The 26,919-nt window shown below is 38.0% G+C and overlaps 3 protein-coding genes across 26 annotated transcripts in view; 2 read left to right on the top strand and 1 right to left on the bottom strand.

Moving 5' to 3' along the window:
* The first annotated feature begins 111 nt into the window (after nt 1–111).
* cd8b (cd8 beta) lies at nt 112–4,413 on the top strand. The gene is made up of 7 exons (XM_041980685.1): nt 112–369; nt 1,474–1,824; nt 2,680–2,775; nt 2,963–3,052; nt 3,267–3,300; nt 3,561–3,612; nt 3,693–4,413. Exons 1-6 carry the CDS (start codon nt 315–317, stop codon nt 3,577–3,579), a joined length of 645 nt encoding a protein of 214 aa, XP_041836619.1. The 5' UTR covers nt 112–314; the 3' UTR covers nt 3,580–3,612; nt 3,693–4,413.
* Nucleotides 4,414–10,011: 5,598 nt separating this feature from the next.
* Nucleotides 10,012–12,223, top strand: cd8a (CD8a molecule). The gene is made up of 6 exons (XM_041980674.1): nt 10,012–10,314; nt 10,419–10,748; nt 10,843–10,941; nt 11,020–11,136; nt 11,262–11,301; nt 11,636–12,223. Exons 1-6 carry the CDS (start codon nt 10,266–10,268, stop codon nt 11,676–11,678), a joined length of 678 nt encoding a protein of 225 aa, XP_041836608.1. The 5' UTR covers nt 10,012–10,265; the 3' UTR covers nt 11,679–12,223.
* A 563-nt stretch (nt 12,224–12,786) lies between these two features.
* cast (calpastatin) overlaps nt 12,787–26,919 on the bottom strand; it is a 33,749-nt gene continuing 19,616 nt past the window's right edge. For 4 of the 24 annotated variants that reach the window (XM_041980224.1, XM_041980226.1, XM_041980223.1 and 1 more), the window contains exons 2-33: nt 25,899–25,967; nt 24,419–24,562; nt 23,662–23,769; nt 22,996–23,136; nt 22,671–22,706; nt 22,500–22,601; nt 22,294–22,374; nt 21,779–21,817; nt 20,867–20,953; nt 20,499–20,618; nt 20,197–20,331; nt 19,999–20,103; nt 19,754–19,870; nt 19,522–19,635; nt 19,364–19,432; nt 18,322–18,402; nt 18,111–18,215; nt 17,871–17,987; nt 17,632–17,745; nt 17,275–17,388; nt 16,990–17,094; nt 16,663–16,779; nt 16,430–16,543; nt 16,239–16,343; nt 16,047–16,151; nt 15,858–15,950; nt 15,639–15,683; nt 15,417–15,548; nt 15,123–15,209; nt 14,259–14,288; nt 13,922–14,028; nt 12,787–13,830 (exon numbers count right to left, since the gene is read on the bottom strand). In XM_041980224.1, the coding sequence (XP_041836158.1) occupies nt 13,930–14,028; nt 14,259–14,288; nt 15,123–15,209; nt 15,417–15,548; nt 15,639–15,683; nt 15,858–15,950; nt 16,047–16,151; nt 16,239–16,343; nt 16,430–16,543; nt 16,663–16,779; nt 16,990–17,094; nt 17,275–17,388; nt 17,632–17,745; nt 17,871–17,987; nt 18,111–18,215; nt 18,322–18,402; nt 19,364–19,432; nt 19,522–19,635; nt 19,754–19,870; nt 19,999–20,103; nt 20,197–20,331; nt 20,499–20,618; nt 20,867–20,953; nt 21,779–21,817; nt 22,294–22,374; nt 22,500–22,601; nt 22,671–22,706; nt 22,996–23,136; nt 23,662–23,769; nt 24,419–24,562; nt 25,899–25,967 (3,030 nt within the window). In that variant the 3' untranslated portion in view covers nt 12,787–13,830; nt 13,922–13,929. The remainder of the gene's footprint in view (nt 13,831–13,921; nt 14,029–14,258; nt 14,289–15,122; nt 15,210–15,416; nt 15,549–15,638; nt 15,684–15,857; nt 15,951–16,046; nt 16,152–16,238; nt 16,344–16,429; nt 16,544–16,662; nt 16,780–16,989; nt 17,095–17,274; nt 17,389–17,631; nt 17,746–17,870; nt 17,988–18,110; nt 18,216–18,321; nt 18,403–19,363; nt 19,433–19,521; nt 19,636–19,753; nt 19,871–19,998; nt 20,104–20,196; nt 20,332–20,498; nt 20,619–20,866; nt 20,954–21,778; nt 21,818–22,293; nt 22,375–22,499; nt 22,602–22,670; nt 22,707–22,995; nt 23,137–23,661; nt 23,770–24,418; nt 24,563–25,898; nt 25,968–26,919) is intronic. The other 20 variants (XM_041980232.1, XM_041980235.1, XM_041980231.1 and 17 more) reach the window with 12 other exon arrangements.

The raw sequence follows: 26,919 nt of genomic DNA, 5'->3' as shown, positions 1-26,919 counted from the left end.
ATTATAATGTGATGGAAAGCCTTCGTTTTTCTGCTACATTGTCTTTGCTAATGATCCATTTTGCTCACATTTTAAATCATGCCATTTTTTTTCATTTGTGTGTTTGTGTGTGGTATGTGTGTCTATGCACTGTAGCTGGAGTATGGGCCCTTCTGATAGGCCCTGTTTGTGTCACATCAGGGTGTCGTCTTAAAGACTGAGGACCCCGTCAGCACAGTTCCTCCCATCACCTCTGACAGATAGATAGCAGGAAAAGAAAGTATCAGCCCTTCTCAGCTATCAGTCATCTCTACACACACTGGCGACCCGACAAAATGATCCCACTGCCACTCGCATGGACTCTGATGGCAGCACAGATTTGGACATACGGTAAGACCCCTTTGTTCCTCCAGCATTTTCAAGCCCCCGGTGTTGTCGACATCATTTCTCTGTCAGGCGGCCTGAAGCGAAGGATGTTCTCGTCTAAACTGATGCAGCTCTGTTGTTTTTACTTCTACTTCATGTCTTTGCTCCACACATACAGTCCCGATGGTAGAATGTGTTTATACAGACCTCACACATCATTTGATTTGATGTTTAAAAGTTGGTTTTTTTTTGTTTGTTTTTGTTTTTTGTTTTTTTTTAGATTTACAGTGCAGGTATACATTGTGTGCATTGTTATGCTGTTAAGTTGATGTTATGCGTACGATCCGTACGATTGGTCGCTATGGTAGTCAACATAGTAATCAGCTTTTTATTTACTTGTGTTTATGCCATTAAAACGAAGTATTTACACTGCACATTGCACCTTAACAAATATATTAATAAGTCACTTTGGTGATTTGTTTTGTGTCACAGTTTGTGCATTCTATGATTATCCAACAAACTTAAGAAAAAGCAATCTTTAACCTTTCCCACAGTCATCTTTTCACCTTTAGATATGTCAAAACAGAGTATTGCAACAGGTATACACTGCAAATGTATGTACATGTCTAACAGGAGATAAGAGATTAAATGACTTCCAGCGAAGGCCGCTCTTTAACATTAAGCAGTCGTTCCTCAAAGCTGTTTTAAAATGTCACCATCGTAGAGTTTAAGATTTCTTCATAGTTCAGCTTTATTTCTACTTTGGTAAAACCTTTGGTGAGAGCAGTGTTTTTTAGAATCACCTGTTACTTTTGGCTCTTTTCTGCTTTCCGAGAAGCGCGATTCCTTCATTGTTTTATAATCAGTCTTTGTCTTGCTGCAAACCGTTGAGGCTTTTTGCTTTATGAACGCCTTATGATGAACATGCCAGCTTTTATTTATTAAAATAAGTTTTAGTAACCCTCTTAAGAGTGTCAACACAGTCCTTGAGTTTTTTTTACCTTGACTTATTTTAATGCTCCAGTTTAATCAAACAGTCCTAATCTATTAACACTGTCCTGATCTGTACTGTATTCTCTTGGTTTTTCAGTGTCTAAGAAGAAACATCCCTCTGTTTTCTCTCCCCAGGTTCAAGCCAGATCCTGCACGAACCCGTCAATGTTCTTTACCCTAAGATCTCTAGCAGTGAGACTCTTGACTGTGACTGTCAAAACATGGCCTGCGACAATGTCTTCTGGTTCCACACGGTCCCCAGCAAAGGCAAAATACAGTTTATTGGCAAAAGCAACAATGCTGACCGTGTCATCTATGGGAAAGTGGACACGAACCGGTATAAATTAAGCAAGAGAGGCAGTTCATCCTTTGTGTTGCGCATCATTAACGTGACTGAGGCAGACGCCGGGATTTATTCTTGTGTCCTGAAGGACACGAGAACTGATACAGAAAAGTTTAGACCCGGGACTCTTCTTCGGCCTGGAGGTTTGTATGCTGAAATGCAGACGGTTTTGTTTCCAGCAGTCGAATGTCCAAATTAAATATCAGTTGTCAAAAATGGTTTTAGTTTATATGTTTGATTTCAAGTGGAAGATGGTAGAGAAAAGTATTTTGGAAGGAGGGATTAACTGTGGTGTATAATCAGTTTAATATAAAGACTGTTCCCCCATGAAGATCCCACTGTTTGCAGTGCAACTGCAGTGTTTCAGATTTAAGTGCACCAGAGGACGTTGATTAAAGTTCTCATCTTATGTTTTATTTTGTTTTTACACTGTAATGTTCCACTGTTATCTGATCTTGCAATCGCAGAAATTGTAAATATGTAATAAAATGAATTAATAATTAATTAACAATAAATAATTGTTTTCAGTTTAAGGTTCTGACCAAAGTCTTACTTCTCAAACCTTAAGTTTGTGTTGCTTGTTGTAGAGTTCATGGACTCAGCTCAGTGACTGATTAAGTTTTTATTAAGGGACGAAAATGCATCAGTATGTATTAGAGGAATTATTGTTTGACTGTTACTTTGGTTTATGGGTCAGCACGTATTTAGGCTCACTGGTGCTGCGGTACTAAACAAATGACAAGAATGTAAATCCTTTTGAGCAAAACAGTGAAAATATAAAAAAGAAAAAAAAAAACCTGTCCGCTTAGCCAGCTGGAGAACCGCATGCTGCAAACATCTCATGCCTGCAGAATAAAACTGTCCAAAAGAGTCTGGTTGGACCTGTTTATTATGTTCATCATGGCAGTTTGCCTTGTTAATCCTTATTAAATTATTTTGTTATGTCCGGGTGCTTTTTCTCGCTTTGTCTTCATGGTTTTTTGGTCTTTATCCAACAGCGACCCCTCCAACAATACCCCCAACCACGAAATCCCAAAACTCCAATAGGAAACCCATACCACAGGGCTGTCGCTGCAATCTCAAATATCCACCGGGTAAGTTTTTCGGGATTTTTCAACACTTCATATGTATCTCATGTAAAAACATATTGTGTCCAAGGTCTTTAAGTCATTTGCAATGATGTACAGGCTGCATAAAATACGTAACCATCTCCAAATCTCTAACGAAATCAACATAACTATAACCAGTCTAAAAAATCATGAGCTGTGTTTACTGTTGCAGTTTTCTGTGAGTACTATGTTCTGTGGACACTGGTTGGACTTCTAGCAGCCCTGGCTCTCGCTGTTCTCTGCATATTGTATTACTACAGCCGTGAGTAGTATTCCTGTTCATTGCGCTCACATGAAGTCAGGCAGAGAAAAGTACACCAGTTGGGAGAGGTTTATGTTGGGTGATGCAACTAATTTTGCCATCAAATGAAAATATTCTTGTCACAGATTTGAAATATAAACATTTCAATTTAAAAAATGTGTTTTTCATGTGCTTGTCTGATGTTTTTCTTTCTTTTAATCATTCCTTCCGATAGGACTTCCCAAAAAGTGTCAGCACCACTTTGTGAAGTAAGTCCGGATCCTGAATAATGGCTGTATTATTTTATGTCTTTTAAACATTGTATGCATTCTTCCTGTTCAGCACTTTGATCAGTACTTACTGTTTTAAAGTGTTTTATAAATAAAGCTGGCTTGGCTGTATTTTCTTTCCCTTTCTTTCCCATTACAATAATAATATTAAAAAGCTTTAGAAAACATTTCATTTCACTTCCGAAACAGTTTGTTCTGAAGATGCTGTAAATTCTGCCTTTTTATTTTTCTCTATGAAGGAAGAGAATGATGACCTAAAGCCATGCATCTGCAGCTTTTATCAGACTTAAAGTAAGCACTCTATATGTGTCATGTGATGTTAGACTAATGAACTTCATTAAAGCTAATGAAGCCGGCTTGTGTGATTGCAGGCGCTGAGCTGGAACCGTCTGACCTGAAGCATCTTCAAGATTTGCTCCGCTGCTGACAACATGTCATGTTAAATACAGTGAAATGAGTCAGTCAGAAAAGAGCAGGAATGATGTAACATATTGTGATATATTGATGTTTTGTTGTATATTTGACTAGACAGAACGCTGGTATGTTCAGAGCTCTGTGCCGTCACCTTTCACCTATATTATTTTTGTCATTGAACATTATGCAGATGATGCCATCATTTATAAACGGACTGTTTTCACTTCAACAGATATTGTTTGGCTTTTTCAGATTATTGTTGAACAGATATAAAATGGTAAAGAACTGTTTGCTTGTTAGACAGGCATCAGGTTAATTAAGATATCCTGATGTGTTTCTTTCCTGAGCAGTTAAATAAAAGCAGTTTATACGATTCAGTTTCTTTATACAGCAACAAGTAATATAATGGAACTTTACAGAATAAACTGAACTCAGTTTATTCCAGTTCAGTCCATCCATAATAGTTTTAATGTCAATTCATTAAACGTGAAGCACGAATAAGTTTATTTATATACATACAAAAACTACAGAGCAGGTAAATTGAAATACTTTTTCTTTCTCTCTTTAATTGTCATCCTGTTTTCCTGCACCTTTTTTTTCAAAGAACTGTAGAATTGTGAATTCACACATCTGTCTCAGAGAAATTTTGTTTAACCAATAAAGTTGTACATGTCTAATCGTTTACAAATCTGTCCCTTTCAATACAAACAAGCGCTCCTGCAGACTGATGACATTTACATTTGCAAAGATAAAAACAACACAGGTACAACGTGGCCAAACTCACGTTTCCACTGACACAAATGGCTGAAGCGTAAATAACTGAGGACCTGAGAAGGTCTCTGCTTTAAGATGCATGTTGAGTTGTAGTGTGAGTGTGTAAGGAGAGGTTTGGAAGTGGGTGTTGTACTTCCATTGTCAATATTGTGTTTAGCGGAAGTTGAGTAGGAGAGTGACAGAGTTTGGTTTCTTCTTTTACTTTTGATGTTTAAACTCACATCATATTCAGTTTCTGTTGAAATTACCTCCCTAATGCGCAAAGAGGCTTTACTGTTTTAATCTTAAAATACAGCCTACAGAGCCATTTTTGTAAAATGTAAGTTTCTCTCTCCCTCACACACACACACACACACACACACACACACATACACACACAAAAGCATGTTCACACCTGTGTGACTGAGTAGTGCAAAGGCTCCGCTGAGTTAGTGGTTGTCCGGGTCTCAGGGAGTGTGCGCAACTCTTTCCTGTGTGCTGGAGAGAGAGGATAGACGGAGCCATGTTCACTGAGATGCTATCGCTTCGCTCAGCTTTGAGCTCATCTCGACTCTGAAACAAAAAGACCACAAAAAATACCGCAGACCGAACCACAAGCACTAACAGAGTCAGTAAAAGAAAGACTCAAAAAGTTTTAAGACATGTGAACAATGTTAAAACAAAATAATAACAATAATCAAGGAAAACCTGTAGATTCTTGTTGCATCAGCTTTTATTGGATTAATTTCAAATAAGATAATACAAATCTACAACAAAATGCATTTACACATAACTGGGGAAATATGTGTATCTGAGTAAAGTGGGATTATACTGTTATATGTTCAAACATTCATAAATTACTGTGATAACAACAGACAGACATTTGGTGAGTGCCTGTAAATGAAGGTAAAATGAGTCACATTCATTTGTCAGGTTAAACAAAAATCTGATTAAAAACTATACAATACTGTAATTCCCAACAGGGAAAAGTGGAAAACTAGCCTCATTTACTGGATATCATAAACAATATAAAACAATACAGTTCAAGCTCGTCACAAAAAAGCCTCCAAAATGTCCAGTTTGATTTAACATTGCAAAATATTCTAATTTAGCCATTAAGAGTGTAAAAGTTGCTGCAGCATGTAAAACATCTTATGTACCTGATCAGCCTGCAAGCAGCCTTTACTGCTGCGTGTTATCACTCTCTGTAGACGTTTGAGGAAATAATCTATTTGCTTTCATCAGTTCCAGGAAATGAACGTATAAAGATGGCAGCTGTAAATCAAAAAGATGACTGTTAGAGAGTCATTATTCCTGCTTTTTGCTTCTTTTTAATATTACAAGATTATTTTTTTCAGTAGTCTTAAGACACAATAAAAATTATATTAAAAAAATAAAATATTTCCAAAGCAATTTGTACTTTTTCTTTTAAATCAAACATAATACAAATATAGTTCAACCTGAAATACAATATCAGTGTTAATGAAGGAAGTTGTTGCCTTTCTTATTTATATGTATTCATATATTAGGATTCTGTAAGTTTCCAAAGAAATAAAATTAAGTTGTGTTTTCTGTGAAGAACTGACAAATGTCTTTTGTGTCAATTTGCCTTTAGATGTATGTTTAGACTTGAAATTTGAGCTCTTTTAATCACATTAATGTCTCTTTATTTTCCTTCAACAGAGAAGTTTTAAAGCTAATTGAAATTGTGCAAAATTTTAGTAAATATAATTTTATTACAATAAGTACAGAAATAAACCTGCCTGAGCTATCTTTACTACCTGGTTTGAGTATGTAATGATAAACTAAAGTGTTCTCATTACTGTTTCTGTCACTTTTACTATTTTTATCTTAATAATAACTGTCATCTCAGCTATTTGTTAAAAAAAATCTTATTATTGTCCAAAGGAAAATAAAACATGCAACGAAACATTTTCTTTTGTTTTTCTTAGCATGAACTTTAATGGAGTTAACGACACTACAAGATGAAGACGTCAGACCTTAATATGTAAACATCTAAAGCAACATCAGCAATTTATGGGAAAATCTGCAGAAAATATACATAACAAGCTGTTAAACAAAAGATCTCTAAATGTTTAAAGAGGACAAAATATGATCGTATAAAAAAGTAGTCCCTACTGATGCGTCAAACCATGAAAACTATGCTAATGAGCTGCATTGACAGGACACACACGAAACAGTATAAGACATGTCTGCTTTAAATGTTAATCCGTCTGCAGGTACAGGATGATGTAAATGTTAAAAGTGCTTAATTTATCACACATTTATCTAAACCTGTAGGTGGAAATTCAGCCACTCCAGTCCATTAGCCTGTAATGAAACAAGTGTTAAGCACAAAACCTCAAATATTCAAACCAACCCCCCTTTTTTTAATTTAAAATAGTCAGTTCTTACAGCAAATGTTGTAAATACATTTATGATATTGTATAATGGATGAAAAAAGGAAAGATTTTCTTTCATCTGTGTGCACACATACTATTCACAAAAAGCTATGGATATTCAGCTTTTTTCATGTCAGAATGAACCTAAAATGCATTATAGCCCTTACAGGTGATCTTAATTTGACCTTCTTTAAACTTCTAAATTTATACGTACAACTGTTCAGTGCTAATACAATTACTGCATAACATGCTGTTCTCTAACAGCAAAAAAAAAAAAGCCAAAAGAAGTGTCTGAACCATGAACAGACCACTAAATGTTCTGGCTGCAAGACGACTCGACATCTAACACATGATGAGCTGATGAAACGTTGACATTTTTATGTTGTGGTATTCCCACCACTGTTGTTAGCTTTTGTTTAAAATGCTTGAGATGAAGGAATTACTGTTGCATGATTCGACTTAAATACCCAATAAGATCAAAGTAGCATCAACTTTTTACTTGTTTTTATAAATTTCAGCTGAAAGCTGAATATTTCTAATGTTTTGTAAATAATATTTTAACAAAAAAGTCCTAAACTGAGTAAAAACGGATGTGACACACACAATAGGCACATACTGGAACATGTTTCTACATAACACACATTTTTTCATATCTTATATTGAATGCAAATCCAATCGAACATTTTTTTTTTTTTGAATGAGTTCATCAAACAAATTCCAAAACAAATATCAGTAAATACTGATTTCTTTCCACTGGGGTTGATGATGCCTCTGCATTTACAGACCTAACAGGAAGTCCTGGACGATCATCTACCTGCATGTGGTCGATTCCTTCCTCTGAGAGCTTTCCATCTCTATTTACTCCTCTTGGAGCTCTCGGTTTCCATATGACAGCAGCAGAGCAGTGACCGATGAAGCCAAACTGGTGAAGCTGGTGAACAGTGTTCGTCCTCTGACACTGAGGATGCTGCCATTTTTCAGAACGTAAGGACCAGTCTTCTGACTACATTTTCAGTGTTCATGTGCAGGATGTGCTCCTTTTCTCACTGGCTTCCCCCTGGTCACCCACCACATAAACACACACACATATGCAAGTTTCAGGTTGGAGACCCCCTGTGTGACTAAGATAGGGAAGCCCATGCAGGTGTGTTTGTGAGTGACTCATCCCTGAAACAGAGATATGGAAAGGTGAAGTGGGCTAATCGAGTGCGTTTTGACTGGGTCTTCCCTCTGACAAAGCAACAACAGAATCCCCTGCTTACTGAAAACGCTGCTAAGACCGAAACCAACCTGGTTTCTGTCTAGATTTAACTTTAAATAAATGTCAAAGGGATTTATTAAAATAAAAAGCATTATTGTTGCTAACCGGCACCTGCGTTTTAACGGAATACTGTGTCAGGGTGAAGGAAAATCTCTACTGCCCATTTAATAAGATGTAGTAATTGCCTCTTTCTCTTTGTTATTTCATTCCCACCTTCTATTTGTGTCTATCTCCTCCCACCCATGGAAAAGACAAATCGCCCACAGAAGAGTGAAATGTCAGCAGTTGTTGCCCATCACCAAATCTGCGCATTTATTTTCCAGGAAACAGGAAATGTGACGAGCTGAAGCTCATAGAAAGTTTCACTTCCCCACAACTCTTAGACCAGCTTTCACAAGAAGAGAAAGAAAATATTAATTCATGCTGATAGATTTCAAGTTATAATCCTTTGTTATTCACTTACTGTTTAATGTCTAATACTGGGAATCAGGTGCTAACTTGCCAAACCATTAAAGTAATGCTCAAGTTAGTTTTTATCTTTAAAAGAACAAAAAAACAAAGTTGAACCAGCAGAGCCTAAAATAAACCTGACTTTTAGTTTCAAGTGTTGTTAAAGCTGCCCAAACATTTTGTTTTAATTAGACTTTAAATGCCTATAGCTTTTAAATTCCAGCTAATAAAACCTCATAACCATGGTCATTTTCAACCTTGACTTATCTGACTAGAAAACACATGAGATAAAATTCTGTTCTTTGTTGGTCCAAACATACAGTAAGAGTGTGTAGCCACAGCCCACAGCCCGACCACGGATGTCAGAGCAGGTGTTTTCTTCCTCAGCTTTTTTTAAATGTTGAAGCACCTGTGGAGGCAGGATGAAGTGTTGCCTATAAGATGACACACTTGTGAAACATTTAATCACTCAGATCCACACTAATATCACCAAAGTGATTCATGATTTAGTCATTTAACTGTTCAAACAACAGCACGGAGGTGCACCCTGCTTCTGTTGCCATCTGCTGGTTTAAGTTTTCATCACGCACAAGGGCAAATTTGGACTTTACAACTTTTTATTTATGTTTTTTTATTACAGAAAGTTGTTGTTATAATGCCAAATTTTAGGCAATAATATTAATTAACATAACATTTACACAAAAATAAGAAAACACAGTCAAGAACTGGCCTCTGGTAAATATGATAAGTTGCAAATGGGTTTAGCTTCAGAATTACAGGTGTATCACAGGTATTACAGGAAGTGTATGGGTATTGTGTATTCATACTGATAATCAGTTGTGTATGTACTGATAAAAATACAAGGTAAAAACTGTTCAATGTTTCCTGATATCCTCACCCACCCTGCTCTTTGTCCATTGAACCAGACAGCCATACAGCAGCAGACAAGCAGGAACACCGCTTTGCTTCTACGCGTGTTATTCTGAAGACACTATTAGAACTTATAGATATAAAGCCTTTTTTCTGCATCTCAGATCAATCTGCTGAAGTTGCCTGGAGTCAACATGAGGAACCAGAGGCCACTGAGATGATTTTGTTCTTATTTTCTCTGAAAAATAAAAAGTTTTGCAAGAACAACTGGGGTCCCGTGCAAAGGGGAGGTCAAAGGTCATGCAAAGACTACATTTTTCAATGGAAACTTCGTCAGGGCAGATTTTGTCTACATCTTGTATAAAGATGAAATTCTTCATTTGATTTGTGCAAAAACAGAGTGAAGTTGTGTAAAGTAGGCTGCCACGCAGACTGATAGCTGGTTCCCCATGTTTTTAGACTTCCTACCCCATCTATTTCAGCCCACACACTGCACACTTCTGCTCTTGTGTGTCAATTGGTTTTGGATCACGTTGCACTTGTCAATGTTTCAAACCAAAGACAGAGAAGCGAAGTTCAGCTCTGGTGGGCTCCACTTCAAAACATCATACAGACCACGATCACGCTGCAGGAGGGCTCTGCAAATGCTCAGCTGCAATGATCCCATTTGACACAGCGGAGAAGAAGGTTGCAGCTGGGGCGTGGTTTCATATCTCACGGAACCATCTCCTAACAGCTTCCAATAAACACCGCATAGACGACTTAAGCAGCGTTTGTTGTCTTTAAGATTTAAAATGGACCAAAAATGGATTCAGATGCTGGTGATTCTGGTATTTTATCAGCGTAAGTTCACTCTAAATGTTTTTCAGCTTTTTTTCCTCCCTTGTTTTGTGTGTGAAACATTGAGAATTGAATGATTATTGCTCTCATTTTGTCACAACATTTAGAAATCACCCCAGGAACTGCTATAGCAAAGGTGGTAAAAGAAGGGGAGTCAGTTGAAATCAAGTGCAAGACTGAAAAAGGGACCCTGGGCTTCTGGTTTCGAGTGCTGGACCAATCTGGCATGGAATTCATTGCATCATTCAGCCCCTCTGGCCAGATAAAGAAACCTGGATCCAATTTTACGGAAAAGTTTACTTATAAAAAGCAAAATGAGGATGTGCATGTTTTGACACTGAAATCCTACAGAAGTAGTGACAGTGGCATCTACAGCTGTGGCTCTCTGATCGGTGGAAATTCACTACAATTTGGAGAAGTCTTCCAGCTGTATGAAGGTGAGTTTGATTTATTTATGGTCTAATACTCACACAATGGATATTTCTAGAGGAATAACACCACCATGTTTTGTGCTATCTCCTGTTTTAAAAGAAAAAAAGAAAGAAATAATAACAACACCACCATGCACCACCTTACCAACTCCATCCACGACTACCACGAGCTGCGTTTGTAAAGAAATGGCATGGACAGGTAACTTTCCCAGAACATGATCAGGTAATGACTCCTTAATGATGCTGTGATAAGAACACAAGCTGTAAACATCCACAGGTGTGGCAGGGACATCTGATGTTTCCATGTTTTGTACTCCAATCATACTGGGCCCACTGGCCGGCGGCTGTGGCCTTCTTCTGCTGTGTCTCATCATCACCACCATTTACTGCAACAGTAAGTCTGTCTGATAAATTACAACAAAATGTACAATACATGTTTCACTGAATTACAAATTCTGGTGGAGTTGGCTGAAGTTTTGAAGAGATCATTTGTGAGTAAAAAAAATGTCTTTGTTGTAGAAATGAGGACACGACGGTGCCCACACCATTACAAGAGAAAGTAAGGCTTGTTTTATTTGTCTTTCCACATGTGGATGTAACTTTAAATTGAATTATTTTAATGCACGTCTCCTCCAACAACAGGAAACAGTAAAACAACAAAACAGGAGTGAAGGCATTTTTATATATTCTGTAATTTTCTGATTTTTATTATTATTTCCTCCTTTTTTTTAAAATATTTTCTATAACTTTTACCGTGTAATTTTTACCAAATTTAAAAGTTTTCACCAGAACTCTTTTCATATTAAATATTTTTTGCCCAACCTGAAATTGCTTGTTTTCTTTTGATGTCTAAGATGAAACAAGTCTTTAATAATAATTTTTGTCTCACGCAGGCCGAGGATGGGGGTTCCTGAAAAAATGATGACCAACATCTGATGTAAAAGTTGCAATTTCATTCACGTTTATTCAAAGTGACATTAATATTGCTGTTATTTGTTTGTTTGTTTGTTTGTTTACAGCCGCTGTTTTTTTCTTTTGAAATTAAAAAAACACAAAAGTCTCACGAACGTAGAAGCAGCTAATATGCAACTTAAAACATCTTAATTTTGCATGACAAACAAATTCCAAAGCATCAAATATCCCGTAAAGTTTTTCACCGAAGGCTGACAGTGTTTTATGTTTGTTGATGTTTATTGTTTTGTTTTTCAATGAAATAATGTGACACAAAACATCTACTAAATTACCATTTATGCTGAAAGTAAATGAAAATAATCTTGAGAATTTTAAACTATTGTTTATACTCATTCTTCAAGTTGAATTTGTGCAAAAAAATGTACATATTTGTTTATTTTTGTTTTTTTTTACATTTACATTATAACAAATTCAAATTCTATTATAAGTATTTACTTTTCTGTATTGAACTTACCTTGCCCTTCTGTAATTTCCTTTATATTTCTTTAATTAATAAACAAGTGATATTATTTCTTGTTGGTTCTAAAATCTTGATTTTTTTTTCACTTCTCTAAATTATAATCCCTAAAAAGCATTTGTAATAAAGTTAAACATTTCTAAGATTAAAACTTAATAAAAAAAAAAGCTATACATATTTCATATAAATTTACATATTATTATTTAAATATAAAATATTTTGCAATAGTAATATATATATATATATAGTAGTAATAGTAATTATAGTTATAGTAATATATATATATATGTTTCTGTAATGAATTGTAATATTTATTTAATCATTTTACACACATATCACCCACTCATTTGCATCCCCATCAGTCATTCAGGGTCTCAGCACAACAATACAATATTTAAACAAATTACATTTGTTTTAAGCCCCTCTTGAGTCTAAAGGAAGTGGGCTGCTTCAACCGTACAGGGTAAAAAACCACGCGTCATGGAGAAAAGAAAGACACGTTCGAAGGAGAATTTGTTCTTTCTTTCTTTAATACAAACACACACTCACACATTTCCTTCCACCTTAAGCACGACCCTGTTTGTTAATTTCATTTTATTTTTTAAAGGCAGTGCATATGAGATTTATCTTTTAGGCACAAATGACACCAGACCTATTGGTTCTAATTTTTACATTTTCTTTATTTCTGTTTTAATTTCCCAACATCAAAGTCCATTCCACTGAAAACCTTTGCGTTTGGGACTTTTGACCCCAGTCGAAATCTTTGTAAATTATACAGTGTTGTCTTTAATAGAGCGAATCTCTTTTACAGTATACAAACAACAGTTTGTGAAGCTTGTAAACACCTTAGTTTACTAAGTGCACTTCTGAATGTAATGATTTCTTTTTCCTGAAAGGCCAAATAGATAAAAGCAGCCATCTCTGGACATAGAATCCCCCACAGAAATAAAGAAGCATTTGCAAAAAGTTCTCCACTACAGAAAAAAAAAAAAAAAAAGCAGAACACCTCCTGGAAATCCTCCACTTTACTGATAATGTAAACTATGCATCGTTCAAAATATATGCAGACTAAGCTGTACACTAGTGTTTTAAATTGGCATCCGACCACAGCATGATAATAAATTTGACTTTTCTGTCTATACCATGATTGCACAAACATCCCGATACAATACACCTACTCTGTACTGCTCCCACACAAGCTGACAGCCATCACTGAACCAACCAACATCACAACACTACCTGCCTTACGTAACTACTGTGTTGCGATATTAATGTGTCACTGGAGAATGTCAGCTGAGATGTAAATGCATGAAGTTTTTTTTCTGTTTTAAACTCCTCTGTTTCCCCATAGTTTCCCTTCTCTCCTTCTTTTTGTATCTTTGCTTGTTCTTTACAGCCATCCTGTTGTGAAAAGTTTCCGTTCATTTTCTCCAAAGACAGAAACTGAAAGCTTCTCATCTTTGAATGTACAGCCTTGCAAGAAAGGCGGCACTCGCAGATAAGTTGATGTGTGTGTGTTGGGCTAGTGCTGTGGATTTTGTTTGGGTCTGTGGGTCATTCAGCATACATTCTTGATTTAGAAAAATAGAATTATTATCCAAAGAGCAGCTCCCTCACTGATGCATCCCTGTCGCCTGGAGGATGAGTTACACCCACGACCTGCAACATGTCAAACATTCAGCTGTCAGTGAAAACACGGGATGTAGGTCCCAGCCGTGTTTACAAGATTTAAAAAAAAAAAAAAACTTACCAGGTGAACTAGCTCTTGCCTCCCTTAGCTGTAGATTTTGGCACAACGTCAGAGCTTAGCTGAGCTGATAGCAGGTCAGTGGCGTGGGGCTCAGCTGCATGTTGTGTCTGAAGAAGTTTAATATATTAATTAATAAAAGGAAAATAATAAAAATAATAATAATAATAATAGATAATTGCATCAAACAGAGTGTAGCGTTCATCACATGTCACCGCAGGCATGTGAGCGCTTTCAATTTACTATACTGGAATTTTTTTTAAATGATACACACACACACACACACACAAAAGCCAAACGTTGTGCATCTTTAACTTCATGCAGCAAGCATTTTGCTTACTTTAGACCTTGACTTCAACTTGCTTTTGCCCTGAAACAAAGTTGACAAATGATGACGCTCATCAGGTACCCCTTTAACTCATGTAACTATGAGGTGTGATGCATAAGTTTTAGTGTGTAATTCACAGGGGGCGCCATGTAGCAGTAATTAATGCAGTGCAGGATGACTCCTAACAAGCCATGGCTAAAAAATCGCCTCATTAAAAACAGCATGAGGTTAGCAAAGATGGTGAAATTCATGGACTTCGGAAATCACGCAGAAGTAAGAATCCAGTCACAGTCGGACTGAGCCGCGATGGGGACCTGCGTCACTGAAAATACAGACCTAGTCTCTACGGAAAAAATTATATTGATACTTCACACAGTGCTGCTTCATGATGTCACCTCTATATAATTTAAAATATCCTGTCATTAACAAGGTAATAATTAAAACAAAGGATAGAAAAAGACACAAAAGTGAAGGATGTTGTCACAAGCTGCTCACTCTCACCTTCCTGTCCTCAGGTTTACTTGCATCAGTCAAAGTTAGTACATGTAGATAAAAATAATCATGCATCACTTGATTAATAAAAAACTTGAAAACTCCCAATAAACACAGTTAGGAACTTTCAAACACACAAACAAAAAAGGAGGACTGTAAAAAAGAAACACACAGTTTGACCAAGAAAGACGTTAAAGCGCCAGAACGGAAAACTCAAAGTAATACGTCTTAAAAATGGAAAATACTAAACGGAAGAAAAGGTCTGTAATCATTAGCAGATATTAACTTTTAGATCCCAAAGTAAGAGAAGAGATTTGATCTGATCTAACTTTCCGTTGTCTGATAATGTAATCTCACATCTTGAGATACAAATCTTCTGTTTACCTTTGGCTTGTCTGTTTTAGATTTAGACTTGATGGGGTCAGGGAGCAGTGTACCAGACAGGGAGTCCAGAACAGGACCGGCCATTGGCTAGGAAAGAAAAGCAAATACAGTATTAGTGAATTTAAAATCATGAACATAATTAACTCCAAACACATTCAAGAAAATTCCCAGAAAACATCTTTTAAGGAGATCTCTAAGTCAGTGTTGCTAGAATTAAAATAATTAATTTTATTATTTCTATGACATCATCTCTGTACTGGATGAGGTGGAGAAGAACTGTGTCCCCTTTGTTACCTTCAGGGGCTCTGAGTCCAACACAGGAGGTTCCAGCTTTGTTGTGGATTTAGTGACCGGTGCAGGAGGCTTGGGAGCTGCAGAAAAGTCACTGGACAGAAGGTCCAAGGCTTCTGTATCATCCACAGGGTCCTGCTGGGCCCAGAAGAATAAAAATGGGAGCTTAGCATCCTTTTGTTATACCTTTCATTTAATTGATAGTGTATCATGTGAGGACCCAACCTTTTTGGATGTTGCATCTGATTTTTTTTCATCTTCTGCCATTTTCTGTTACATTAAAAACAATATTAGACACAAGGAGAAGAGAAAACATGAAATATACATATGAAATAAACATGTGCCAGTAAAGACTTATTTATGTTGCCTTATTCTCTTCTTAGCATAAGAATTTAGTCACATAGATGCATGTACGCCACCCGCTTTCGGCAGCCGTAAGTTTACCTTCAGGACTTTCTCAGTGGGTTGGTAATCTGGTGGCAGGGTGTCATCTCTTTCGCCCATTTTTATCGCCTTCTCTTCCACAGCCTTTTTCTCCTACGATGATCAAACCCACAACACAGGGCAGCTAAAGTAACTTAGTTTTCTGAGGGCATTTCAGGTGAAAGTGTGCATTTGAAGCATATGGGCTACCTTGACAATGTCTTTAGCAGGAACTGGGGCAGGCTGAGGAGCAGGTGTGATATCCTTCAGTGTGTGTGACAGAGCATCGAGGGCATTGTCTGCTTCAGCTGCCAGCTGAATCCACAGAAAAAGAAAAAAGATTTAGATCTATCTGCAGGAAAATAGTCTAAAAACAGACTTAAGCTGTGCTGGTGTCTTTACCTGGCCAGATTCAGCTGGAGGACAAGGTGACGATTTCACTCCTGGAGCAGCAGTTGAGGCAACAATATCTCCTCTTGACTTGGCATCCAAAGTCAAGCCAGATGGCTGAGGGAGCGACAGAATAAAGTGCACTGTATGAAATATATGACCTTCAGTAAAAATTTATTCTTTTTACTTCCACAAATCTGCACCTGTGTGGGAAGAGCTGATGGAGGCACAACAGGAGCCTGGACAGCAGGAGCTGCTGATGAAGTCATGAAGTCTCCAGACAAAATGTCCAGAGCCTCACCAGTTCCCATGGTGGGCTGCAGAAAGAAATATTGTAATTGAAGATGTCAGTGCAAAGCATTTTAAAAATGGTATTTTTTACTGTGGTGAATTGCTGATTGCACTTGGATCACTGAGCTCATGTTCTGAGTCTCACCTCGGGTTTTGGAGCAGGCAGTTTTTTGAGCTCCTTCTCATTGAACCTATAGTTTGGAGGAAGAGTGTCCTCCCTCTCTCCTACACGCACACCCTTCTCCTCCTTGAGTTTGTCCTCCTGTAAAAAAAGAAGGGTGGATGCATGCCCATTTATGCAAATTTAAGCATGCAATTAAGTCCAGTTCCCTCTTGTTATCACACAAAAACCTCATAAAAACTTGCACATCACAGAAATAAACAGAGGAACATAGTTAAGTATTTGAGACAGATTAAATTTGACATTTTACACAATAAAAACGACAGTTATGAGCATTTGTGTTCTCCTTACAGAGACAATATCTTCAGGTCTGAGTTTTGGTGATTCAGGTTTCGGTTCATCTGCTGCTAACGTGTCACCAAGAGCACTGAGAGCATCCAGAGGCAAGGAGCCACCCTGTGGATGTGAGAAGACAGGAAGCTGTTAGAAGACCACTTCTGAGATGTAACTTTTGCTGCAGAAATACAGATACATGCACACTGATGATGAAAGAAACATGTAAATCCCTTCTGTTAGCTTGAAAAAGAGACAAACGTGAACAAATATGCACACATTTGTGTTCACTAATGGATTTACCTCTGGTGCCTTCTTGGCAGGAGGAGGAACAGGTGCCTGAACTCCAGCAGCTTTAGATGAAGCCACAAACTCTCCGGAGAGGACATCCAGCGCTGACAAATCATCCACCTTTACCTGGAAAATTGACACAAGAGTTCTTTATGGTAGAATATTTTGAAACTTTATAGGAAATTTAAAGAAAATTGCTTCATCATAACATGAATTAAGACTACCTTTAAATGTGAAGATTGTAAAGAGACAGAAATTGGTACATATCTAGACAGGCTTCATCTACATAACAGCACACAGCTCCCTGTGAAACTACTGTGCATGTGTTACTGTGACAATATGTTCATTAATTACACATCTACAACATACCTGTGCAGGAGGAGCTGTGGGGGCAACAACAGGAGCCTGGACTGCAGGAGCTGTAGACGAGGTCATGAAGTCTCCAGACAAAATGTCCATAGCCTCATCAGTTCCCATGGTGGGCTGCAGTGGAACACAAAGAGAAGAATCAGTTTCCTGACGTTATCAATTAATCCATTTTACAAGTCTTTGAAACTAAAACAAAATATATACTTAAAACTTTAAAATTTAAATGGTCCCTGTCTTACCTCTGGTTTTGGAGCAGGCAGTGTTTTTATCTCCTCCTTGTTAAACCTGTAACCTGGAGGAAGAGTGTCCTCCCTCTCTCCTACACGCACACCCTTCTCCTTCTTCAGCTTGTCCTCCTGTTAAAAGAAACAAGCTATGTGAAAATCTCAGACATAAATGTAACCGACAGGTTAACAGTTGAGGTTTTGTTTTGCAATCAAAGCTGGAAACATCATGATAGTGATGAATTTTGCTCTTACTGAGACAATGTCTTCAGGTTTGAGTTTGGGAGGTTCAGGTTTTGGTTCATCTGCTGCCAGTGAGTCACCAAGAGCACTGAGAGCATCTAGAGGCATGGAACCACCCTGAGAGGAGAAAGGAGGAGATTATTTAATCTTAATCTGTGTAAAACATGACAGTAAGCAGAGCAGAGGGGAAGAAATACAGAAAAAGATGAAATATGTATCACACCTGATCAGTCTTGGCATCAGCAGCAGTTTTTTCTGCTTTGGCTTTCTTATCAGCAGGAGGAACTGCAGATGATTCCACTTTCTACAGCAGACAGCACAGATAGCATTTGTGAATAAGAGAGAAAGCTGTTTACATGCAAGACATTATACAAGCTCTAACATTTCCAGATTTAATTCAGTTTAAAACAAAACAGCACAAATAATATTCAGAGCCAGAAATAGTTTACTTCCAAATAATATTGAGAATTTGTTTTCAGCAAGAGAAGAGGGTTATGTTTTAAGAGGGAAGCTGAATTTTAAAATGCAGCGTGTCAGAACATCTTTGTGTGTCGTAGTAAAAACATAAACCAGTTTAAGAGAAGGTACAAAATGCAAATATCAAAAAATTATATAATTTAAGCTTGAAAAACAAGTTTTACAAAGGACAGTGATGATGGTGTGATAGTGTCAGAAGTGTGGTGGTGTTTTGTTTCATTTATTTATGTCTTCTTTGGAGGAGGGAGGGGAGTGTGTACTTCTTTTTTCTTTTACTGTGAAGTAGGAAATTTGACTTTTAGATCAAATATTTTAAAGAGAGTTGAGGTGTTTGTGTATTGTAGAAATGGAGTAGGGCGTTATAAGTTTAAACTTCTGCTTGCTTCTTTTCAGACATGAAATGTAAATATTGTAAATATTTTAAATCAAAGAACATGTTTGAAATGAACTTTGAAATGAAATGAATGAATGAAACTTTATTAAATTAATTTTATTAAAACTTGTGAAAAGTATCTGAAACATTTTTTTTATGCATTTTGTTTTACTTTTGAACACAAATGCATCACAGAGAATAACGCTGCTTTCTCTGGCCTGTTTTTCTGCACAGGAAATGATCAGACATTAAAGGTAATGAGTCGTGATCCTCTGCTCCATGGAGAAAATTCATGAAATTCAGAGGTTTATTTTTTGCTTAATCTTGCTGATAGGACACACTGCCACCTCAGCTCTGGCCTCGGCAGAGGACCCAACACATTCAGGAAAGCAGGTGTGGTGTTGCTGTACTGCACCTTGGAAACAGTAGCAGACAGACCAGCCTCCATCTTGGCTTTCTTATCAGCAGGAGGAGCCGCAGCTTTCTAAAACATCCAAGAGAAATGATCAAATAGACAAAAATTATATAATTGCTTGTTTTCATCTGCTGTAACCAGAAATAACTCATCTGTACCTGTGCAGGAGCTGCTGATGAAGAGACCATGGGAGCCTGGACAGAAGGAGCTGCTGACGAAGTCATGAAGTCTCCAGATAAGATATCCAGAGCCTCACCAGTTCCCATGGTGGGCTGTTAAAGGAGAGTGGATATGAAGAAAAGAACGCTGTTAAATATTTTAAGTAATGTAATGTTTTATCCAGTATCAATTCTTAAGAAGATTCTTCATGTTATTTGGTCCCCGTCTTACTTCTGGTTTTGGAGCAGGCAGGTTTTTGAGCTCTTCCTTGTTAAACCTGTAACCTGGAGGAAGAGTGTCCTCCCTCTCTCCTACACGCACACCCTTCTCCTTCTTCAGCTTGTCCTCCTTTAAAGAGGAAAGGTGAAAAATGAGACATTCTGATGAAGCGAAATGTCTCTTTTTATTACATTTAAATTGTTTTTTGATTAGAGGTTATTTAAGATGAGACGGTGTGGTTGTTTTCGTGCCCCTACCGAGACAAAGTCCTTAGGTTTGAGTTTGGGGGATTCTGGTTTCGGTTGATCTGTGGGCAGTGTGTCGCCAAGGGCACTGAGAGCATCCAGAGACATGGAGCCACTCTGAGGGGAGAACAGGATGGATGAGATCAGCAAATTATTATTACCAAAACTGCAAAGTTTTGTTTTTTTTTGTCAACTTAATCTTGACCTCACCTTGTCAGCCTTGGGTTTAGTGTCTACCTTGGTGTCCAGTCCAGCCTTTAGTGAGACATCAGCAGCAGTTTTATCCATCTTTGCTTTCTTATCAGCAGGAGGAGCAGGACACACAGCAACAGCAGGGACTGTTTTCTAAAAGAGAGAGAGAAAAAAAAAACATGATTATATAAGAAATAGTTTTAAAATCTTTAAAATAATTTACTTTGTTGAATTACAGTGTACCAATCATCTGAAAATAATTACTTTGAGTAGTTTAAGTTGAACACACAATTGGCTAAACAACCATTATAGGAAATTACCACGGAGAGTCCAGCCTCATGTGAGATATCGTCTGAGGCTTTCTTCATCTTAGCTTTTGTATCAGCAGGAGGAGCAGGACACACAGCCACAGGAGGAACTGCTGCAGGAGTTACACCTTTCTACAACAGAGACGATGTTACAGGACAGTCAGAGCTTCATCGGCCTAATGCCGCATTGTGGAAAATGCAGAAATATTTCACATTTTATAAATTTGGATAAATAAGAAATAATGCACCCTCTGTTACAGTATGTAGGTATGCGTTCAGGGCAACCCCTCTTTACAGCACAGAGTTATCAGGAGGGCACATGTAAATGTAAAAGATGGAGGATGGATGTGCATCTGAGCACTACATGCTCGAAGACTGACCTCTTGCTTCTTGGGTTCAGGTGGAACAGTGGACGTTGTGAAGCCAGCTGAGAGGGAATGCAGTGCCTCATCTGTACTCATTGGTTTCTGAGATAAAAAAAAAAAAAAACACCTCTATATAACAACATAAGATGAATACCTTTTTAAAACTAATAATTCATTTATTTAAAATAAGTAAGTCATCCAACTTGATAGATAATCCACCACTAGAGGGCACTACTAACCAAGTCACAAGGCAAACAAAAGGGCAAAATAATATAACACAAAACAGACTGCAATGTACCAACGTGAGGAAAAAGTACAGGCACACCCTTTCACATTCCACAGAGACCAAAAACTCACATATAAATGCTCTTACGAAACATGATTGACACAAAATATCAAGTTCCTTTATCTCAACACTGAAATCACTCAGGAAGAATGTTATCTGGGTGGAAAGTGACAACGAAAGATCATGACACCATGATAACCTGGGGGTGGGCTGTGATGCAAATGTGGGTGTGTTGAAGGTGAGTAAATACTCATCTACAGATGTATCACTGTGTGTGCATGTTTCTATGTGTTCGTGAACACTGAGTAAGTGGATTGTTCTGACATGAATCAATAATCTGTAACCAAGAAGGAAAGTTCAGCACCGTTTCTAAGCCAACACCCCCCAATGCAACGCAACATTCCCCACTCTAGAGGAACCAGCTCATCGTAGAGGGGAACGAGTTCTTGCATGTGTGTGTGTGTGTGTGTGTGTGTGTGTGCATGTGTGTGTGGGGGGGTGTTAGTTACTGTAAGTTCACTTTCTTATAAACGCTGGAAAATGTTTATGAGAAGTGTGTCTTTGAGGATTATCTAGATAAACTGAGGTGAGTGTACGAGGTTGTGACTCCACTAAAGGCCAGCTGTGAAAATTTTACTTACAGGCACATCCTTAGGTTTGACCTCTGCAGGGACTGGAGTCTAGAAAAACAATGCATATTTATTTGGTAAGAGAAAAATAACAAAGGTGAAATATATCAAGAACTAAACACTAACAGGAAGGCTTAGTTAAAATGTGAACAAAGAAAAGGTGAGGTCCAAAACGAACAACTTTGAAAAACCTCAAGTGAACAACATTTAACATCTTACACCCTGGAATAATTTATTTAGCAAAACTAAGATTAAATACAGAAAAAGAGTGTGAAATACTTGGTACACTCTCATCACTTCAATAAGAATTAAGAGGTTAAGCAGCAGCCAGGTGATGCTTTTCAAATGCACTTGATTAATTGCTTGCCAGCAAATGTGAGTCCTTCTATAAAATCAGACATTTTGGTAGTTTGCTTATGTGAAACATTCAGGTTGTGAACCATCCCAACAATGAAATCTTAAACAACTACATAAAAAAAGAATAAAAGAAAGAATAGAAATGCAAGCAGAAAGTGCGATAAACTGACCATATCTTTAAATCTGTAGCCAGGAGGCAACGTGTCGTCTCTTTCTCCACACTTCTGAGCCTTCTCAGAGGTGATGCCATGCTGCGATACATGCGTCACGTGGTTATTCACACACACACACACACACACACCAGATACATGCAACTCAGTGTGATCACTTAGGTTTCACTTTTCTAAATATAATCACAAGCGCATGCAAGCTCTACCTCTATGACTTCTGGCCCAGTGTAAGCAGGCTGTGAGGGAGTGACAGGATCTGATGATGGTAGTATGCTGGCTAGGGCGTCAAGCGGATCCACAGCAGGTGCCTGCACAGGCAACACAACTCAGCACACTGGAGCAAGCAGCATGCTTTCACAGCTTAAGTAAGACTTTACCTCTTTGGCTGCTGAGGGAGGAACTTCCACCTGGACCTGCAAAATAATAAATATTCAAATTTTGTTCCAACTTCACCACTACTGTCGTTCTTTGTTGGACAGCAATTACAATTTGAGGAATGATATCAGGCCAGGTATGACGATTTCTCCTGGAGATTTGTTTTATTTCTCCATATGTTGAAAAAAACTGAAAAGTTTGACCTCCATAAAGAATCCTTGGAAGTGCCCCATTAGCACACCATGCCAATATTAAATCCTACCATCAATATTTGGCAGAAAACGTATCAGCCAGCTTTCACCCAGGTTGTTAAAAAGGATCATCTACCTTTGCTTGTGTTGTTTTAGAATCTCCTTTGTTTTCTTGCACAGATACATTTCCAGCCAAAGCTGCAGCAGCTGGCTTCGATGTTTTAGTGGGATCGGCTTTGGACACGTCAGCTTTGACTGCTGCTGCAGAAGTTGCACTCTAAAATATAATGAATTGGAATCTATTACAGGAACATGTCCAGTGAAATTACAGATTGGGTGTGCACATGCAAATTCTGTGATGTACAAGGAAGCAATATCAGCAGAAAGACAGCCTCCACCAACTTGATGATGTCTACAATGTGAGGAGACTAGAACAAGAAAAAAAATGAATAAACTGCAGGCTTCTCCTCGTCCTTCCCTTTCTGACTCAGGTTTACACTGTGATTAGTGTGGTGCTGTAGAACAACAAGCAGAGGCATGCTGAGCAGAGAGCTGCAGAGCGATGAGCAAAAAGTCCTTCAACATTTCCAAAATGTTCCACTCCAAAGTAAGAAGAAGGAAGGAAGGAAGCAAAAACCTTTTTCAAATAAACTCCCAGAGCAATTCATAAAGTGTTTTCAAGTGGGGAGATTTTAAAAAGAAATGTGATAAAACTCTGCAACAGGAAAGAGCAGAAAAAAAGGAGAAAGCCCCTTAAAAATGAACCTCAAGAGTCAGAGCAGCCTGTAGTAGCAGAGTCTACCTTGACTGTTTTTTCAGTTGAGATTGCTGCTGTTCCAGCTGTGGTAGCTGTTCCTGAGGCTTTAGAAGGAGCTGTAGCCGCGGCTTTGACTTGGGAGGCAGGCGGAGTCTAAAAACATTTAGCCAAATAACTATTTAGAAACACAAGGATGAAAAAGTCACAGCAGCTCAAAAAGAAATGAGATGCATTAACAGGAGATTTGTTGAGACTTTAAACTGCAGTGATCACTGGTCAAATCAGACTTCACCCTCATCTCAGCTGGGATTCAGGAAAACATGAAAAACACCACCTGGTTATGACATCCTTAAATCTGACATCTGTCCAGGACCAACATTTGTCCCTGCTCATGACATGTCAATAACAATAGCACCGGCCAGCACAGTGTTAGTCTTCAAACAAGGAAGATGTGTTTAAAGAAAATGATGAGTAAAGTTATTCGGGAAATTAAGCACTGCGGTATGTGAAGAGCATTCATCCCAAGCGTGAAGATACAAGAGCTCATGGTGAGTGTTCAGGGTGTGACGAGTATAAAAGATCAAGATCTGGTTGAGCCACAGAGGGATCACACAGAGAAGTAAAGCTGTTTCACAATATGAAAAACACAGACGAAGCTGGAGGAGAAGAGGATAGAGCTGCCTCATGATGAGCACACACCGAGTGTGTAGACCAAAAGAAGGAAGCTGTGAGATTCTTGTTACACCGAACAGCCAAAAGCCCCCTTTGTCCACTTTCATTCAGACATCCAGAGTCAAACTACCTCTGGTTTGGCTTTAGATGACCCTGTCCCTGCTGTTCCAACTGTGGCACTTCCTCCTGCTGTAACACCACTCCCTGTGGCTCCACCTGTTGCTGTGGCAACCACCGCAGGCTTTGAAGCCATGCTGGATCCTGCTGATGCTTTCTGCAAAGCATCAAGTTTGGAGAAGTTGATCGTCAATATTTGCATTTCCTCAGCTCTTTGCATCACCTCAGTGACTTGTTAAGAGGTTGAACTGCCAGTTTTACACAAAGATTTGCTTGTTAAATCATCAAGAGCAACTTTGTAGGCTAATAGTGTTTTTATTTCCTTTGTCCATAACGATTACTGAAAGTCCTGATCGGAAGTTCTGCTGCCTCAATTTTTTTTTAAATGACATTTGTGTGCATCTTTTGCAAGAACCCAACCTTTAGGACAGTTTGATAGATGGAAAAGCCCCCCCCCCCCCAAGGTATTCTCATTGTAAAACTGCCATCAACATCTTAGTGGGGCAGCAGATTGTTCACCTTTTTTCTTCTTCTTTTCTCATAACTTTCAAATAAAATCAAAACATTTTTAGGACTATTTTAATTGACGAGTTTTGGATACAGTGTCACACAGCTAAATATGTCAAACTTTCCACATACACGCACACTAGGAAATAAAACCGGAGCACTTATAACCCGCTATGGCACAGTTAGCAAAGATGAGTGATGAAGGTCAAAAAGGAAGGAAATTAACAAGAGTCTCTTATAGCTAAAGGTTCGCAAAATGTAAGCAAAGTCTATAAATAACTCATAGTGTCAAGCATGTGATGTTATAAATTTAATTTCCTTTTTTTTTCATCAATTTATTTGTTTTTGTTTTGCTTGTTTTTTTACACGACCTCTTAGACAAATAAACAACATCTAAGCCTAGTTGAGGGACAAATAAAAACCCTTCCTGTTTAACAATGCTGGATTGTTCAAACACTGTCTGCTTGTAACAGAATCCTGCAAGAGAATCAGACTCTAAGGTGGAAAGAAAAGGAGGTGCAAAGCCTGCAGTCAGTTATTTCACAAATTGGATCTTAAAGAAATAAATGTTAGAGTTGCATTTAATAAAGAATATTTTATGCCAAATGAGAAAATAAATCTTTCTAGAAGCAGAAGCCACACTTGAATAGACACAAGTATTTAATTTCCAAACAGGTTAACACTTAAAACTTGGTCCGTTGTTTCAGAGCTGCTCTTAGGCTGGGTGTTGCCTTCCACGTGTTTGAAAGGAAATATAAAGTAAATTTTATTTTCTGTGTATTTCTGAAAACAGTCTAAAGCCTTTTACTCCACACTGATGTTGTAGCTCTTAAAAACAACACAGATCTAAAACAGGAAAGGAGGCAACAACACAGCTCTGATAATGGCGGGGTCAGGGGTCAGACCGACACAGGAAGTTCAGTTTCTTAAGAGAAAGAAGCGGAGGCAAAAGAGGTTAAACAGCATTACAAAGGAATGTTTGATACCTCAAACTGTGCCGGATTCACAGTGGAGACCTGAGCTGCCGGTTTGGGTGGTGCCTGGCTTGGCTGTGACTGCAGAGACAGACAAAAGGAAAGAGAGAGAAATGTCACACATGTGCTGCAAGCGCAAGAAAATGTTCTAATTGTATAACAATCCAAACAGAGAACAGCTCAATTTCACAAGAGCAACATTTGTGGAAAAACAACACATTCCATAAAGCTTATTTAGAGCACAGAGTGTGCAACACCCGGACGCTAACACAGACTTCATACTACAGTCAGAGATGGCTGACTACGTTCCAGACTGAAGGGTGTGGCTGTTGTTTGACAGCATAGTGCAAAGAGACCCAGTATTATTGTTGTCGGTCACCTCCTTGGCAACTGGCAGCAGTAACAGTAAATGTAGGATTCTCAAGTTAGCCACTGTTTAGCTGAGGTCACAGTTTTAAAATGAACCGCTAACATAGTTCACGTTTGTCTTTAAACTGACACAGAAAGGTCAGATGAAGACATTTTTTAAGCTAACACATGCACCACGCTGCATTTCCTCTTACAAAAAGTCAAACTGTGTCAGAGCTGCTGTGATCTGTGTCTTGATAAGATCTCCAGACAACAAGCAGTGTTACGTCAGCTCATGACAAAACAGACATTTAAAAAGAAAAGCAGCAAAGTAATATTTAGTTAATAGAGCTGTTGGTACATTTATTGGTATTATGTTCATATGTGGTCAGAGTATTGAGCATTATTCAAATTGGCTCAAACAGGTGTTATATCCTTATAAAAAGGTGGAATACAATGAAGCCAAACACAGCAACGACAACATTTTCTATGAGATGTTCTCTGTGAAGCTGACAGTTTGTTGGCTTTTTGACAAGGCTAATACCTCAAAACCAGTTAAGTGAGTTGGAAGTAGCTTAACTCCTGGAATTAATATAATCTTATTCAGACCAGAAAGCAAAAGTATGCTAATGGCTGGTGTCACTGCAAGCCAAATGCTTTAGACTCAGAATCTGATCAGTGAGAC

The sequence above is a fragment of the Melanotaenia boesemani genome, chromosome 3, assembly GCF_017639745.1.
Source record: "Melanotaenia boesemani isolate fMelBoe1 chromosome 3, fMelBoe1.pri, whole genome shotgun sequence".
In the NCBI taxonomy this organism is placed as follows: Eukaryota; Metazoa; Chordata; class Actinopteri; order Atheriniformes; family Melanotaeniidae; genus Melanotaenia; species Melanotaenia boesemani.
The sequence above is the reverse complement of the archived record's forward strand: the minus strand, read 5'-3'. Positions and strand labels throughout refer to the sequence as shown.